The sequence below is a fragment of the Astyanax mexicanus genome, chromosome 3 (genome assembly GCF_023375975.1).
Source record: "Astyanax mexicanus isolate ESR-SI-001 chromosome 3, AstMex3_surface, whole genome shotgun sequence".
Lineage (NCBI taxonomy): Eukaryota > Metazoa > Chordata > Actinopteri > Characiformes > Acestrorhamphidae > Astyanax > Astyanax mexicanus.
The window spans coordinates 17,200,001-17,218,503 of NC_064410.1; the positions used below are offsets into that span (position 1 = coordinate 17,200,001).

The window sequence follows — 18,503 nt, forward strand, 5'->3', positions numbered from 1 at the left end:
TGCACCAACGGTGTGTAGGGAATCTTCACTATGTAGCCTTGTCTTACTAAGTGCTGCAGTATCACTTGTTGTATTTCTCAAGCACAAGGTGAAAATGTGGGTCCACAGTCCACACTTCCAACATCTTTACTTAGCCAGAGTAATCTCCAGTTTCACAATTACCTACTACGGTTCGAGCTGCAGGGGTCTGCTGGTGGTCCACTGCTAGATTCTGCCTATTGCCTGTTCTCGACTGCAGATTTGCGCTCACTACCACAGTCATCCTGCCTCCCCAGGCCCAAGGTTTACCCACAGGCCAGTGGGGCATTGGCTTGCAAAAGCACCTCTGGGTACCAATGCAACTCATGGGTAGAGGGGGTGGGGGTCAATATGGAGTTGATAAATATTTTTTTTTACTGAAAAAAAAAAAAACCCTGAAAATTAAAGACTCTTTTTCTATTCTTGGATGGTGTGTTCCACTATTACACCTCTCAGAAAACATTCAATTTTTTACACCACTGACCTGTAACACACTTTATTTTGTTACTCCTCTGACCCATAACCCATCCCATGCTGTTACCCCACTGACCCATAACACACTTCAATCTCTTACACCCGCCATCTCCGCTCTCTCAGACCACATGGGGAAGGAATTACTTTTTCTCCACAATACAGAGTTACTATATATTCACTAATTACACTCACAAAGTTACTGTGCAGAACAGAAGCTTTATATTCACCATCTCCAGAAGTGGTGTTGACTTCACTGGGCTTGGAGACATCTGGCATGCTGCTGCAATCTCTGGCGATATTACGGTCTGAATAGTTATATCAGTAAAGTTTAATAAAGTGGAAGATGTGTTCCAGGCTGCTCAGTATTTTGGCAGCATCTACATTTCTAAGTGATGTGCCAGGTGCATGCTGGGAATCAGCAGTGTTTGGAAGCTGCTCATATTCACCACTCTGTTGGTGTTCTGTGGGTGGAGAATGTGTGTGCGTGTGTGTGTTTAAATCTTCTGTTTAGAAGGTTGTGGTTAGTGATTAAAATGTTTAAAATTGTGTTTGTAGTGTATAAAGAATTTAATCAATGTTTATAATTACTTTATAAAGACTGTAGTCCATGTTGTCTGAATTATTGTAAGATCTGTTACCTACTCCCCAGACTTGTGATGTTTAACCAGCCTCCACTATTACCTCACTGTTTGCTACTTTTTCGGCACTTTAGCTGCACTTAGCTGCAAAAATTACATTATTGATTATTGTGCAATAAAACATGGCCTTGATCATTTTTGCTGCCCTTGGTATTGCAATATGTAAAAATGTTCCTTGTTCTGTACTGGTCTGATTGAAAATATTAGTCAGTTAAGATTTCTTTAAGACTATAAGTTGAACTGTAATATTATTGTGTTACACAGGGTACTGAAGAATTGAAGGACCACACGAAGAACATAAAAAAAGGAATTCTTGAAGTAGTGAAGGAGAGTGCTCATCTGTTGCCATCGCTGACCAATGATGATTGTTCATTGCCTTTCTGTCGTAAATGCTGCACTTTTTTTAAGATTTGTTGTTTCCTTCTTTGCTAGCCCCATGTTTAAATATTCATACTTTATTCATTCCACTTTCAGATCTCTTATTTTCGTTTTTCTGTTGGCGTAACCTTCTTAAACCTGCAAATCTGCTGAATCTTTTGTTAAAGTGGACAGAACGCTTGCCTTCACCTTATGAAATCTAAAGTAAAAAAAAAAAAGTACAAGATATTGTACTAGTTTCTGCTTGGATGTCACAGATGTTTGGCTGCTGTCCTGGCACTAGTGGCAACATTTGTCACAAGTAAGAGTGTGTTGTTATCTCGCTTGCAAAGTTTTGCTACCTATACCGCTGAATTGGTCATATGCCTAGCAGATGTTTTAATACGGTTAACTATAAAAATCTTATGTTGGTAACACTTTCTATGAATCAGGTATCTATAAAGCATTATAAATGCATTCATAAAACTTTATAAACCATTCATAATGCTCTATAACACTTGACATAAGCCTTTCTAACTATACATAAATGTTTATAAACTCAAACATAAAACGTTATAACACCACAGTATAAAGCTTTATACCACTAAGCGTTATAATGCATTATAATATATGTGTATTTGCTGTTCTTAGCATTATTAATGAGACCTGTTTCATAAAGCTTAATAGACGTTGAGTTAATTCACATAATGCTTTATAAAGATCCACAGCGATGCCTTCCCTCTAACTGCTATATGCTATAAAGAAAATTGTTCTGTAAATGCACATAACATCTAATGAACACTTATAAGCACTTTTCACAGACTTTAAGTAAAGTGATGAGTTATTCCACATTAACAAAGGCATATGACAAATTATAAAGCTTCATAAGCACTTTTCACAGACTTTAAGTAAAGTGATGAGTTATTCCACATTAACAAAGGCATATGACAAATTATAAAGCTTCATAAGCGCTTTTTACAGACTTTAAGTAAAGTGATGAGTTATTCCACATTACCAAAGGCATATAACACATTATAAAGCTTCATAAGTGCTTTTCACAGACTTTAAGTAAAGTGATGAGTTATTCCACATTACCAAAGGTATATAACAAATTATAAAGCTTCATAAATGTTCCTTACAGCACGACAATGATTAATGTCTAAACAGAAAAACACAATTACTAGTTTGTACTTTAAACAAGGGTAGCATTTATTAACAATGCATACATTTTACATCAAATCTACTTAATGGATGTATACAAAAAAGATGCGAGTTTACAAACATATAACCCAAAACCATTAATATTTTACATTTTCTGTTTTTAAGAGAATCTAAAAAAACCTGCTCCTTCAAAAAGAACACACTTATTATCTGAACATTTTTACTACTGAACTATGCCTGAAAAAACATTTTCAAGAATTCAGGAGAAGCTGAAAAAATATGTCCTTCAAAAAGAACATATTTAGGCAACACTTTATAATAACTTTAATTAATATACCATTAACTAATGATTAATAACTATTGTTTTTCACATTTTACGGAACTAAAAAGTGGCTAACATATTTGTAAATATTAATGAACACTTTGGAAACATGAACTTTAATTGATAAACATTTGTCAGGTTTGTCAGGTGATTTATTAATGTTCAAATTCTGATGATTTGTTAACATTTCTAAATATGAATATCCATGCTGAAAACTAAGTGCCATGTGTAAACATTTGTTGATATTCAAATTCTGATTAACTAATGCTTTGTTCACATTTACTTATCATTAGTTAAAAGCTTATTAATGAAAGTTATTATAAAGTGTTACCCATACTTCTTAACTTAATTAACTGAACAAATTAAATCCTGAACTATGCCTCAGTTGCTCATGGGTAACAGTTCTCCACATGATTTCATTTGCATGATTTTTTCCTTGATTTCATCAGTCGTTGCCTCTCGACACCTGTCCACAAATGTTGACAACTTCTCCACTTGGGCATTCCAGGGGGGGAGAGCCTGAAAGACACCAGGTGCCGCTAGAGCAAGCTCAGCAATCGGTGATGACCTGGATATGGTGTTGCGGTCCACTCCCACTTTTTGGAAAGCCTTCTTCATCGACCCACCCTGGTTAAAGGCTTGTAGGGCACGCTTGTAACGCAGGATTACTCCACGAACAGTTTTCGCTATGGAAGAAAAAACTGAATATCTGAATATACACATAAACCAGAGAACGTCTGCAAAATAAAACTAAAATCAATACTAGTTGTTACCTCGAGTGCGACTCAGGTCATCTTGCTTTGCTGATCTTGGTTTCTTCCCCTTCGAAAAAGGCTTCATCTCCTCATCAGATGATTCATCGATAGTTGATGATTCTGTGGAGAGAACTTGGCATGACAAAAAATTTATATTTAATGGTTGTCCTATTTGATATTCCACATTCATTTTAAGTAATTCTGAAACTGTTTTTGACAGAAAATAACAAATTAATTTTACAATACATGCCATAATGTCTGTCTTGTTTCATTCTTGAGATCTAAATAATTATTCACAGAAAAATACCCTTTATTGCTATCACTATTATATTGTACATTTACACAATCAAGTGCCAATGATCACTCCTTGTCTATTTTTCAGCTCCACTGAGCATATACAACACAGTACTGTTGTGTCTGATTTACTTGCACCAGCACAACACACACTAAAGGCTGAATTGTACAGTGGGGCAAAAAAAGTATTTAGTCAGCCACTGATTGTGCTCCTACTGAGAAAGTCAAGAGAGGTCTGTAGTTTTCATCATAGGTACACTTCAACTATGAGAGACAAAATGAGAAAAAAAAAAAACAGAAAATCACATTGTAGGATTTTTTAAGTATTTGTAAATTATGGTGGAAAATAAATATTTGGTCACCCACAAACAAGCAAGATTTCTCTCACAGACCTGTAAATTCTTCTTTCCTCCACTCGTTATCTGTATTAATGGCACCTGTTTGACCTTGAACAGTCAGACTCCAAATTCAACCATGGCCGAGACCAAAGAGCTGTCGAAGGACACTAGGAAGAAAACTGAAGACCTGCATCAGGCTGGGAAGAGTCAATCTACAATAGGCAGCAGGTAGGTGTAAATAAATCCACTGTGAGAGCAACTGTAAGAAAATAGAGGCCTACAAGACCAGTGATAATCTCCCTGGATCTGGGGCCCCACGCAAGATCTCATCCCATGGGGTCAAAAAGATCACAAGAACGGTGAGCAAAAATCCCAGAACTACACAGAGGGACGTGACGAATGACCTCAAGAGAGCTGGGGCCAAATTAACAAAGGCTACCATCCGTAACACACTATGCCGAGAGAGACTCGAACCCTGCAGTGCCAGGTGTGTTCCCCTGCTTAAGTCCAGGCCTGTCTGAAGTTTGCCAGAGAGCATAGGAATGATCCAGAAGATGATTGGGAGAATATCATGTGGTCAGATGAAACCAAAATAAAACTTGTTGTTTTTGGAGGAAGAAGAATGCAGAGTTGCACCATACCTACTGTGAAGCATGGGGGTGGAAACATCAGGTTTTGGGGCTGTTTTTCTGCAAAAGGGGCAGGACGAGTGATCCGGGTTTAGGGAAGTTATATCAGGGCCATGTATTGTGAGATTTTAAGCCAAAACCTCCTTCCATCAGTGAGAGCACTGAAGATGGAACGTGTCTGGGTCTTTTAGCATGACAATGACCCCAAACACACCACTGTGGTTCGGTAAAAAGCATGTCAAGCCTAGCCAGTCTCCAGACCTCAACCCCATAGAAAATTTGTGGAGGGAGTTGAAAGTCCATGTTGCCCCAAAACATCACTGCTCTAGAGAAGATCTGCATGGAGGAATGGGTCAAAATACCAGCTACAAACCTGGTGTGTGCAAACCTGGTGAGGACTTAAAAGAAAACATTTGGCCTCTGTCATTGCCAACAAATGTTATGTTAAAAGGATTGCGTTGAACTTTTGTTATTGACGAAATACTTATTGTCGACCATCATTTACAAACAAATTTTTTTAAAATCCTACAATGTGATTTCCTGGATTTTTTTCTCAATTTGTCTCTAATAGTTGAAGTGAACCTATGATGATAATTACAGACCTCTCACATCTTTCTAAGTAGAAGAACTTGCACAATCAGTGGCTGACTAAATACTTTTTTTCCCATGCATGGCGCATCCTCTGAAAATGCACTATGCTGTTGTGCGCCTCTATACATGTGCATTTTGTGTGTCTCTGTCACTCTGCTGTTTCACTGCAACGGAGGGAATGTGTAAGCAGAACCATAAGGCTAAACAGATCAATCCAGGGTATCTGCATGTGTGGGGACTTTTTGGATCGGTTTTGCAGACAGGGATTAAGCCTTGTCTAGGACTAAACAAAATTTTGAATGGAGATTTCCCATTGCAAGACAAATATAGTCCACGACTAGGCTTAATCCCTGTCCGGGAAACCACCCCTTTAAGACTTTTTTAAAACCACTCAGACACAAATGTAAGACCACTGTAATAATAAAATAGCAAGTACATAAACCCAGTATGATAATTATAACGAAATGGAATATGAATGATGAACGTATAAGGATATTATTTAATATCAAGGTAATGAATAATATTTCATAATAATACCACAAACCTACAAAACCTACAAACCTACTTATTAAGCCACTATATGTACTTCAAGCTTTCCCATGCCCCATACATTGCAACCCAGCTATCTGGACCAGACGACCGTATTTCCACTAAAGGACATGTAGGCCCAGTTCTCAACCATCGAAACATGCTGTGCACCAGGCTACGGCATAAGGTACGCATAGGAAATGCGTGGGGTACAGCGCAGATTTGATGCAAAAGCATATATTGTCACACAATTGACAACATAATTGATGTTGTCACTGCATTGCTAAGAATAACCCAACATTCAAATAATACCTGCCCTGTGGTAAGAACAGAGTGAAGGGAGGATAATAAAGAATAAATTATGTAAAATATTGTCCCTTGACCGTTTTTATGAAGTAAATAATAGTTTTAACTTACCTGCTATCTCACCACTTGACTCTTCCTCTGTTCCAATAGCCTTCTTTCCTGAGTAGAATAAATCACATTTAAGTATTCCAAATAGGTCAAGTTTACAAGTGCTTCTTTGAATTTAATAGATTTAAGTTTGCTGCTTTTGCAAGAACTCCAAGTGAAACCAACATATAGTGCCAGATCTGTGTAGGTAACTGTACATTGACCCATAATCAGTTACTTCTGTGCTGCATTTAGCATCAAAGCTTGTATCTGTACATTGTGATTCTTCAGGTGTTGATATAGTGTGTGTCATTACAGGTACAAATCATGTTTTTTTTAAACTAAAAATTACATTGTACTTATTTTTTTTTTGTTATTTTCGAACATAGACTGCTCTATTAAGTAATAAAAATTCTACAGCATTATCTGCACAAGCCATGCATAAAGCACCAAAAAGTTTTTGCTAACTCTTTACCCCTGATTAGTAAAAATGCACATTTCATGTGTAGTTCAAGAAGTGTATTTCATGTAAAGAATAAAGAAAAATATATAACTGTTCATCATAAAGTAATAAAATTAGTTGGTGGATAGAGTAAGTTTGTAAGCTTTAATATAAAGAATTGCTGACATAATTAAACACCAAAGTATAAGTGACAATGTGGATTTTTTTGTAAAAATTAGCATGTTGTAGTTTTCAGTTTTGTCAAAAACAGAACATGTAGTAATGACAGCAACTGTTACAGTCACAATACTATAATATTTCAAATACTAACTGCAACAAGTAAAAACAAATGTAGTGATTTTACTGTAAAATTAGTGAAATTATCTCAGGATCCCAAACTATAACTAGCACAATGGAAATGTTTCAGTGAAACAAAGGTTAATTGCTGTCAGTCAATATGCATGTACATTATAGCCTATACACATGTTGGAAAAAGGTAGGGATTTTGTATGGTTATGTTTAGATAATTACCTTTTACTTTGGGAGTGGCTGTAAATGATCCTGAAACACTGGACACTGAAGGGCTTGACGATGGTCTACCTGTCATTCGTGAAAGCTGCTCCTTAAGGAATTCCTTGTCAGATTGAAGATGTTTTATTGTTTCCTGAAGACATTTATTTTTTTCTTTTTCAGTTTCAAGATGCATCTTCATGATCTGCAAGTCTTGCAAGACGGTTGGCGATACTGAAATAGATGAATGAAACAGAATTTCATTTTTAAATATTGTTAAATAATTATATTTATACATTTATGTATCACATCTGTACATCATTTTGACATGCTGTACATGTCAAAGAGTAGAGTCAAGGGTTTGTTCGTTCAAGACTGCGTTTGCATTTTAGGTTAATTGGAAACAGGTATCATGATTGGATATAAACGGACATAAGGGATCATAAGCAAGGAAGGGGGAGGTTCTGACAAGTCCATTTTTCAAATTGTGTTTGGAAATCAGGGACGTCCGTGTCCTTCAGGCTGAAGAGGAAAAGGAATGCCCGGATTGTTCTCAGCGCAAAGTTCAAACCCAGCATCTCTGATGGTAAGGGGGTGTGTTATTGTGTTGGTGCCCATGAAATAGATAACTTGCACATCAGTAAAGGCACCAAGCTGAAGGTACATCCAGGTTTAGGAGCAACATATGCTGCCATCCAAGCAACGTCTTTTTCAGAGATGTCCCTACTTATTTCAGCAGGACAATGTCGAGACACATTCTGCACGTGTTACAACAGCAAGGATTTATAGTAAAGGATTGTCTGTACTAGACTAAACTTTTTTTGCAGTGTGTTGCAGACATCAAATTTAAAGTGAGTGAATATTTGCAAAAAACAATAGTTTAATAATAGTTTATTACTTTGAAATATCTTGTCTTTGTAGTGTATTCAATTAAATATGGGTTGAAAAGGATTTGTAAATCATTGTATTCTATTTTTATTTATGTTCTATACAACGTCCCAACTTCACTGGAATTGGGGTTGTAAAAACATTCAGAGTAATGATATCACACAGAAGTTCAAAATAGTCATATTACATAAACTAGCATACCACAGATTTTGTCAAGGTGGGGTAATAGCCATGGATCACATTGAGCACATTTTAATGGGTCTTGTGGGACAAGCACATTTTGTATTGCAGGCTGAAAATGATCCACTATCCACTATATATATATATATATATACATTTTGTTGCTTTCTGTTACATACAGTTGAATGTCCTATATTAGTTTCTATTGATAATCTGACCAAAATTACTTATAACTAATCTGTATAGTTAGGAGTCACTGCAGTCTGGAGTTGTCATGGCTAGTTAATGTTAGCTCATTAATTAGGTCATTTTAACAAACACAACAATAAAACAGTCTAAAACATTAACTTTTACTACAGCTATATTACATATATAACGTTAACTATATTATTTGTAGAAAAAAACGAGTTTAGCTAATAGCTAGCCAGCAGGTAACTGTATGCTGCTAAATTAGTTGACTAGCAGCACATTGGGTAAATTAGCAAGATACCTAGCTAGTTTACCACATTATAGCTGCTTATGTTGACTGACCTACAATTAAGATTTTTAAGTTTACAGATTTTGAATCGCACCTTAAGAAAGACGGCTGTATGGCTGATTTGCTTCTGTAGCAGCAGTCTGAAAATGTCCGTTTTACTCTCAGTGCTTGAAATGAGGTCCTATAACAAAGTTGGTTTATGGCGAGCATACCCACTTCCTATCCCCGCCACCACTAGAGGGAGCCCGCGAGGGAGTCCAAAATTAATACAAGTGAATGGAGTTAAACGGATACAAACTCAAATTTCGTGACATTTCTTGGATTTTGGAAAGTAGAATGATATATTTTGATAAAATAGCAAAAAAATAACATATATTTCAGTTTTTGTACAGAATTTACAGGTTTTAGTTAGTAAAGGCGCTAACATTACTGCTTTTGTATGATGATGTGGGTGAGCTGATGCTGGAGTTACAGCTAGAGCATGTTTAAAACGTTTAAAAGCTTTAAAAATGTATGCCCGCAATACTAAAACATCTGATATGGTTTTGTGTTGAGAAAATTAGAAGATATTAGAGGAGAAGAAATTCTCAAGTGGGTATTCTCCTCTCTAGAGATTCTCTGCTTACAGTTCTTTGCTGCATCACATGACTACAGCTCCTCCTTTCAAGCTAAACGCGGGACGCGTTTCTGGACAGAAGCAAACTGAGGCTGTGGTAATAGTACGCAGGGTAAAATGACATTAATTCAAAGAGAAATTCTTGGATTATTAAGAGGCAGGGATAATCTTCGAAACAGATGTAAGATTGTGCGATGGATGCAGAAAAAAATAATTCTGCCCAGAGCAATGAAATGCAACTCATGCAAGAAAAAAATGAAGTTACACAAACGGTTCCAAGGAGATGGATATCAGTGGTGAGATTTTGATTACTATTTACTTAATAGTAAAAAATATACATTTGTTGCAGTATGTTAACGAATCAAATATAGATGTATTTAATGTAAACTCCTAATTATTTTGCCAGGTGTTGCACAAGGAATGCACATCACCATACAGACATTACGGCTTCTGTCCGGAAGGGGTCTATGTTTTTTCGCTCCCGTTTATCTCTGCGACAACACTTAGAGTTCATCTATAGGTAAGCAATTATGTATTGTTTGTGAAAAATATATAAACTTTACAGTAAACTAAATGCCACCAAGACATTATTTTACTATTAATGTTTTTTAACAGTAGCTATAGTAACAATATGGCTACAGACAATATTCACAATATCCAATCCTAAGATTTTCTCAGGGCCTGAGACAGAGACAGATGGACCTTATTGAGGATGGGATAGCTGGCAGTAGCAGAACTCTGACCAAAATGACATCAGCTTTGAGAAAAGTAAGAACATTTTCATTATCCTAAATAGTTGTTAACCCTAATTTAAACACTTCACCAAGCAAAGTACATGACATAATAATGTAATAATAATAATAATAATTATATTTTTATAAGAAAATCTTACCTGTAATTTGTCTGTGCTCAAGGTCTGCATTTCAGCGATGACAAAACTTCGACAGCGTGGAGGGATGCGTGTTGGGGGCCCACACCACTTTGTGATGATAGATGAGAGTAAATTCTCACACAAAAGAAAGGTGCAGATGTTTGACTAACCTGGGGTGTTTTTCCCAAAACTTTGGAACATCAAAATAAAGATGAATCTTCAAGTACAAGCATTTCACTAAAACATTTGCTTCGTAAGTTACGTAGTACCTAAACTGGTTTGTAACCCAATACAATTCAGAGCCACTTGTAACTCAAGAACCCCTTTAAGTTTTTTAGGTACATTTTCACCTAAAAAATGACAGGTGCTGAAAAAGTTCCTTAAAAATCCCAGATGTGCTTGATATGCACATTTTATATATATATATATATATATATATATATATATATATATATATATATATATATATATATATATATATATATATTAGGGGTGTCACGATTCTCGAAATCCTTGATTCCATTTTATTTCCGATTTGAGGGTCACGATTCGATTCGATTCTCGATTTAATTTTTTTTTACAGCAGAGAGGCATATGCCTCATTAAATTTAAATAATATACTATTTATTAAGATATATATGTAATGCCATCTAGTGGCTTTTTTTGGTAGCAACAGTGTGCACTATTAAAACAGCAACATAAAATAATAATAAAAAAGGAACGGTCATGTACAAAATAACAGAACAATTAAAGCCTTAACAAACTGAACTCTATCCTACTATAACAATTAAACATGAAAAATAAGACTGAGAATGACAAGTCTTTAAGAAAGATATATTATTAACTTTATCTGAGAGAAAGATGTTTTTTTTATTCAAATGAAGCAACAGGTGTAGTCAATCATAAGTTTAAGATTTTTAATCAACCTCACTGTGATCTATAGTTCTATAAATCCGTTTTTAGTTTCTCCTCCGTGGTTGAAAGGCAGCTGTTCTCTGCCTTTCTCACACAGCTGAACGAAGGGCGTGGCTGCGCTCATGCAGCGTCTCTCTCTATTTAAATGAACAGGATGCACTGTGTTGGTGCTGCGCCATTTGCGTAGCGCGCTGCGTCATTTGCGTAGCTTAGAGGGAGGGATCGTCGATCGTCTTTTTGACTTCGATGCTCGAGACCATGACCTCATTTCGATCGATTCAATAAAATATTGAGATCGTGACACCCCTAATATATATATATTATTTTATATATTATATGCATTCTTATATATATATATATATATATATATATATATATATATATATATATATATATATATAAGAATGCATTCTTGCAAATAATTTGTTTCATTTTAAACATTAATTTTTAGAGTTTTTAGATTCTTACATTTTGCATCAGGTAAACTATTTTATGCGCCAGCAAACATTAAAACTATTAGCTACAGTTATGTGGTTATGTGACAATGGGAAGGCCCTTAGTACATGTAGTAATGAATACTTTTTATAGTTATAGTTTAACACCAGAATGGCATTGATGATAATTGTGATTTATTGATAACACAATAAGCCACCTACTGTATGGAAGATAAGTATTTGATACACAAACGATTTTGCAAGTTTTCCCACCTACAAAGAATGGAGAGATATGTCATTTTTTATTGTAGAAAACCAGAGAAATTTCACATTGTATGATTTTTTAATAATTAATTTGCATTTTATTGCATAAAATAAGTATTTGATCATCTACCAACCAGCAAGAATTCTGTCTTTAACAGACCTGCACCCTTTTCTTTACTAAGTTTCTCCTATTCTGACTTTTTCTGGCTGTGTTTGAAGGTCCTGGAGTGTCCTACCTAGACCTGAACCCAATAGAAAATCTTCGGCAGGTGAAACTCAATGTTACCCAGCAACAGCCCTGAAACCTGAAAGATTTGGAGAAGATCTGTATTGAGGAGTGAACCAAAATCCCTTCTACAGCGTGAAGTCTAAACTTGACCTCTGTAATTGCCAGAATTCTTGCTGGTTGGTAGATGATAAAATTATTTTTTTTGTTGCAATAAAATGCAAATTAATTATCTAAAAATCATACAATGTGATTTTCTGGATTTTTACATTTTTATTTTTTCTCTCACTGTTGAAGTGTACCTATGATAAAAAATACAGATCTCTACATTCTTTGTAGGTGGGAAAACTTGCAAAAGCTGCAGTGTATCAAATTATTTTCCTCACTGTATGTAAGAACCTATGTTACTTTTATTATATTAGAGCATATGTTATTATGAAATTCATTCTTCAAAATGTATATAAATAAACAATATATATTTTTCCTGCCATTCTAGCTGGTCAATGTTGCATATTTTAAAGAGATTTCATATGTATGATAAAATGAACCACCCTCTAATGTTCAGTAATTAAAAATGTAGGTGCACATAAAAAACTATTGACCATGTATATGTTAAAATAATGTATTGTGTAATGCAAAGCGTTTAATTGAAGTCCATAACTTTCTTTATTTTCTTAAATGTTTTTACAGTACAATCGTGGACGTGTAGGTTCTACCTGGCGACGGAGCAAAAAGTGGGTACTAGGAATTCTTGAAGTGGGCGTTACCACCCGGAAGCCCATACTGAAAATCGTCTCCAAGAGGTCGAGTGCACAGATGCTACCTGTTGTGAGACACTATGTGAGAAGAGGCACCAGTATCATTACTGATGAGTGGCGAGCGTACAGAGGTCTTTCAGATCTTGGATATGACCACCATACTGTTTGCCACAAGAGACATTTTGTACATCCACTCACTAGGGCTCACACCCAGCACCTGGAGAGGGCTTGGCAAAAATTCAAGGTTGATGTGTGGCGACACAGAGCAAACCGAAACACAAAACTCCTGAAACAGTACCTGAAGATTATAGAATGGGAACACTGGCTCGCCAAGAAGCACAAATGGGGTATACTGGGAAGACTGCTCCATGACATTAGAAAAATGTATAAAAGCCATTCTTAATTAAATAGTCCAGAGGAGCATTCAGAATAGTGGATCTTAGCATCTGCAGTCATTAAATGCAAAAATACATAATCTGTATTAATATGTTTTAATATTGGCACATAGTTTGACAGTGTGTTCAAGGATATTTTTAATAATAGAGGCAAATATGTCCAGCTAATTTCCATCCATGTAATTTAATATTTTGGTCACGTTCGTTATGGTTTTTGCAATATAAAAATAGTACTGAAATTCAGATTTACACTTTTCTGACTCTAAATCAATTACTGATAAAAACAGAAAATGTAAAATATTAATGGTTTTGGGTTATATGTTTGTAAACTCGCATCTTTTTTGTATACATCCATTAAGTAGATTTGATGTAAAATGTATGCATTGTTAATAAATGCTACCCTGTTTAAAGTACAAACTAGTAATTGTGTTTTTCTGTTTAGACATTAATCATTATCGTGCTGTAAGGAACATTTATGAAGCTTTATAATTTGTTATATACCTTTGGTAATGTGGAAGAACTCATCACTTTACTTAAAGTCTGTAAAAAGTGCTTATGAAGCTTTATAATTTGTCATATGCCTTTGTTAATGTGGAATAACTCATCACTTTACTTAAAGTCTGTAAAAAGTGCTTATGAAGCTTTATAATTTGGCATATGCCTTTGTTAATGTGGAATAACTCATCACTTTACTTAAAGTCTGTGAAAAGTGCTTATAAGTGTTCATTAGATGTTATGTGCATTTACAGAACAATTTTCTTTATAGCATATAGCAGTTAGAGGGAAGGCATCGCTGTGGATCTTTATAAAGCATCTCAACGTCTATTAAGCTTTATGAAACAGGTCTCATTAATAATGCTAAGAACAGCAAATACACATATATTATAATGCATTATAACGCTTAGTGGTATAAAGCTTTATACTGTGGTGTTATAACGTTTTATGTTTGAGTTTATAAACATTTATGTATAGTTAGAAAGGCTTATGTCAAGTGTTATAGAGCATTATGAATGGTTTATAAAGTTTTATGAATGCATTTATAATGCTTTATAGATACCTGATTCATAGAAAGTGTTACCCTTATGTTTTATGTGCGCCTCTGGTACGGGACTGCCGTGAGGCCGATCGGTAACAGTGTGGAACAGAGTGAGCCGAGCACTCCTGTTGTGAACACTGGTTCTATGGATGGTGTGTTGTCTGCTGTTGATGTAGTTCAGGTAAATTGGAACAATTGGTCTTGCTTTCTCTGATGGGATGCTGTAGATGAGGAGAATAATGATGATGTTTCAGGTGTAACTGCTAATGTGGAAGACAGTGACTTAATGATGAGTGGTGAATCTACACCACCCTACAGAAATGCTGGAGATGTGTATGAGAAGGAAGTTTATTTGCAACTTTGGGTGAATTGAGCAAACAAAAGTGTCTCTGTTGCAATGAATGTGACCCTGCAGGTGTGTTCCTATTTATCTCCTTTATTCTTCCAAACTCTGCTCTGAGAAACAGAGTTGCTTATTTAAACATGAATGGGGCTAGAGAGTGGAATAAGACAGCAGCTTTAAGTGAATTTATTAAACTTAAAAATATTTCTGCATTATTTCTGCAAGAAACCCACAGTGTTAAGGGTAATGAGGTTGAGTGGGGTATGTGGTGGGAATAAAAGTATGCACTTATAAGTAAATTAAATTTGTGTGAAGTGAAGGTTTAGGTGTGTTCATATCTAGGAGGTTGAGAATAGCCCAATTACAGGTCACAGAGTTAGAACAGGGAGGGGGTTTACTTGTACAGGAGGATAGTAGAGGGAAAGGATTTATGTTTTTTTAAGTTTATGTATGTAATCTTGGTAGTGAACATGTATAATTGTTTCGCACGTTAAAGAGTGGTCTCCAGCAGCACTAAAAATGAGTAATGTTAATAGGAAGGGATTGGAAATGCACTGTAGGCAACTGCAACACCCCACCCCTGCCGACCTACACATTTATGAATATTACAATAATTATATATTCTCTGTTTAGATTTGTTATATGAAGTTAACACACCTTAACAGCCCACAGACACAGCTAGACATGACAAGAGTACCAGGTGCAAAAGACCACAACAATCAATGCTTCATGTTATTACAAGTACAGTCGTTCAATTAAGATCACTCATCTGTATGTCTACAGTACGCCAGTGCAGCCAAAACATTAAGTACACACAAAAACTCACCAGTCAGGTGGTCTATTATTGTGAATTAGTTTCACACTGAAGGGCAGCCTTCTAATCCAGCATGCGCTTTACCAGACTGCTGAGAGGGGGTTAGACAGCCATGGCCGCGCCCCCATAGTTATCTGATTGGTTAGATTTTCCCATGACTTTGCTATCTGACTTATTACTACACCCTTCTTAAAATCAGCAGAAGGGTCACGCAGACACAAGGGGGCAGAAGCCACTTTAAAAAGCAGTTTTAATTGGTAAATACCTCTGTTAGTCAGATAAGAGTCCTGTAGCAACTGAAAAACCCAGACTAATGCTTTGAATTAGTTGCTGTTTTTAATTTTAGTTAATTTATAAAATATATGCTTATAGTTTACAATAACTATAATATATATTTCCTGATTAAATATTGTGTAATGATTTACATGCGCCTATGGTCACTCCTTCTCTGAAGGGTAAGAAGGGCCTCACGGCACACCACTGGTTCCTTGGTGTTTCTTTGATCATCATATAGCTTCATTGATATGATGAGCTTTTTTGTACGAACATTTTTGTCTTTTTGGGAGGTTTGAAAACAAAGAAAGTGGCCTTGTTCTCCATTCTCTAGCATTGAATATATGGATATTCCAAGTGCCTTTTCTTTGATTTGGAGAGGAAGGCAACTCATTATAACCCTATGCTGTTTCTTCAACACCAGTGTGATGCTTCCTGTCTGTGGAAAGGTTTTATTAAAGCAGCTGTTAAAATTAGATGCATTGCAGGCTGAAGCTTTGGATAGTGACATTAAACATCATGAAGTAACTGCTGCTGTTCAGCAACTCTGTGCTGGGCCGTCACCAGGCATGACTGGCTTGCCTCCTGAATTTTATAAGGTCTTTTGGAATATGACTGGTATGAATCTACTTGAAGTGTTTAAGTGGTCAGTGCACTTTGGATGGCTGGCCCTAAGTTGTAGCTGGGAGCTGAACATGTGCTCATAGGCTAATTTTACACGGAATCAGATTTCTCATGGAAAGCACACTTGGTTTGTTTGTATGGCTAGCTAAATAAAAGTTTCTATTTTAATAATCAAAAATCAAATGCTCTGTCTGTTTCTCGCTCTCTCTCTTTCTGTCTCTCTCTCTCTCTCTCTCTCACACACACACACACACACACACACACACACACACATGCACACACTGATTAATGCAGAAGTGTGTGTGTGTGTGTGTTGTCTCTGATTATCTGAAGAATCTTAGTTTACTGTAATTAACCACTCATGCTTCCAGAGCGTGTCAGTGAGAACATGCTTTCTTTTTCTCCAGGCTCTCTCTCTCTCTCTCTCTCTCTGTCGAGTGGTCTTCTCTCGGGGGGGGCCCTTATTTTTCTAGCCTGTGCTTTCAGAGTGAGGATTCTGTTTACTGCACTCTTACAGCTGCATTTCAGTCAGTATTTGGGTGAGTAACTGAGAATGTGGAACAGTATTGGGATGAAGATGAGTAAGGGTGTTAGGAAAAGTATTTAGTATTGAGTGGATTAATATTTGGAGGAATATACATGGGTGAGTGGTTAGCTAAATATTTAAGGAAGTATTTGGAAGAGTATTCAGGTGAGTATTTCAGTTAGTATTTGGCTAAATACACTGACAAAAAATATATATATATATGCAAAACTTTTGGTTTTGCTCTCTTTTGCAGAGATAAACCATCCACCAGTTACAGGTGTGGTGTGTCAAGATGCTGATTAGAGACACAGGTGTAACTTGGGCTGGCCACGATAGAAGGCCTTTTGTGTACATTAGAAAAGTCTTAGATCTTTGAGTTCAGCTCATGAAAATCACCAAAAGTGTTGTGTTTATATATGCTATATTCTGTGTTTTGTTAAATATTTGAAACATTATCTGTGTGATAATTTGAACAGTATAAAAACATTTAGAACAGTACTTGAGTGAGTATATAAATGAGTATTTTAGTATTTTAGAGTTTATGAAAGAATATTGCGGGTGAGATACGTTGATGTTGACTTTTTTCTCAGTGAGTCTATTTCACGGCAGGGTAGTGATCCAGAGTGCCGATTAATGTCCTATAAAATGATCATAAATTATGAATACACTTATTCAGTGATGGTTGGTGTCATCTGTAATTAGTGGCGTTGTCTCGCCGCTGTAAGGAGATAAAGTGGTTAAGAGGGTTCAGATCAATGAGGGATGAAGCTGTAATTAACAGCAGGACATCACTGTGGAGATACGAGGCCGTTACGGGGGAGGGGGGGTCTTTTTACCATGGGGTATGAATGCTAATGATATGCTAACATTAAAGTCACACTCCTCCTGTCACTCTCCTCAGTTTCTGATGCTGTGCTGAAGACTTTGCTTGTTATTTTGTGACAGGTTTCTTTTCATCCCTGTCTTCGGGCGTGACGGCTCCGGGCTGTCACTAGACCTTTAGTCAGAGGAACAATCAGATCCATTTTATCCCCACTTGACTTTCTTCTACTCTCTGCACCCCTCCTCCAAAATCCCTGCCTCTCGTTTTCTAGCAGATTTCTAGAGTGCTGAGATTCTGTATATAATGCTGGAGAGAGAGGAGCTTGGTTTTCATCCAAATGTTTTACAAAAGTTATTCACAGAAAAAAATGCTAAATAAGTTTAGTTTTCATCCATTATCACCATGTGAAGACATTTAGATGTCAGGAGATCGTGACTACATGCAGTGTTGTAAAACAGAATGGAGAGATTTAACTCAGTCTTTGGTTTTAGAATCAGAATCATTGTTGCAGCTATGTGCAGACTCTTTGTGGCTGTTTACAGTTCAGACACACCAGGCAGGACAAGCAGGGACCCTCCTAATGAGGGCT

The 18,503-nt window shown here is 36.2% G+C and overlaps 2 protein-coding genes across 4 annotated transcripts; one reads left to right on the top strand and one right to left on the bottom strand.

The window, feature by feature from the left end:
* Positions 1 to 2,861: 2,861 nt before the first annotated feature.
* Positions 2,862 to 7,705, bottom strand: LOC125799458 (coiled-coil domain-containing protein 106-like). Its single transcript, XM_049476218.1, has 4 exons — positions 7,472 to 7,705; positions 6,523 to 6,570; positions 3,744 to 3,857; positions 2,862 to 3,656 (listed from the first exon to the last, which is right to left on the bottom strand). The coding sequence occupies exons 1-4, from the start codon at positions 7,650 to 7,652 to the stop codon at positions 3,352 to 3,354; spliced, it is 648 nt and encodes a 215-aa protein (XP_049332175.1). The 5' UTR covers positions 7,653 to 7,705; the 3' UTR covers positions 2,862 to 3,351.
* Positions 7,706 to 9,259: 1,554 nt separating this feature from the next.
* Positions 9,260 to 14,286, top strand: LOC111196629 (uncharacterized). 3 transcript variants are annotated; one of them, XM_049476251.1, is made up of 5 exons: positions 9,260 to 9,908; positions 10,019 to 10,132; positions 10,281 to 10,380; positions 10,527 to 10,634; positions 12,316 to 12,355. In XM_049476251.1, the coding sequence occupies exons 1-5, from the start codon at positions 9,730 to 9,732 to the stop codon at positions 12,334 to 12,336; spliced, it is 522 nt and encodes a 173-aa protein (XP_049332208.1). In that variant the 5' UTR covers positions 9,260 to 9,729; the 3' UTR covers positions 12,337 to 12,355. The 3 variants fall into 3 exon arrangements, with proteins under 3 accessions (XP_049332208.1, XP_049332207.1, XP_049332211.1); XM_049476250.1 differs by lacking the exon at positions 12,316 to 12,355 and adding an exon at positions 13,013 to 14,285 and having other exon boundaries at positions 9,267 to 9,908; XM_049476254.1 differs by lacking the exons at positions 9,260 to 9,908; positions 10,019 to 10,132; positions 12,316 to 12,355 and adding an exon at positions 13,013 to 14,286 and having other exon boundaries at positions 10,240 to 10,380.
* Positions 14,287 to 18,503: the final 4,217 nt, after the last annotated feature.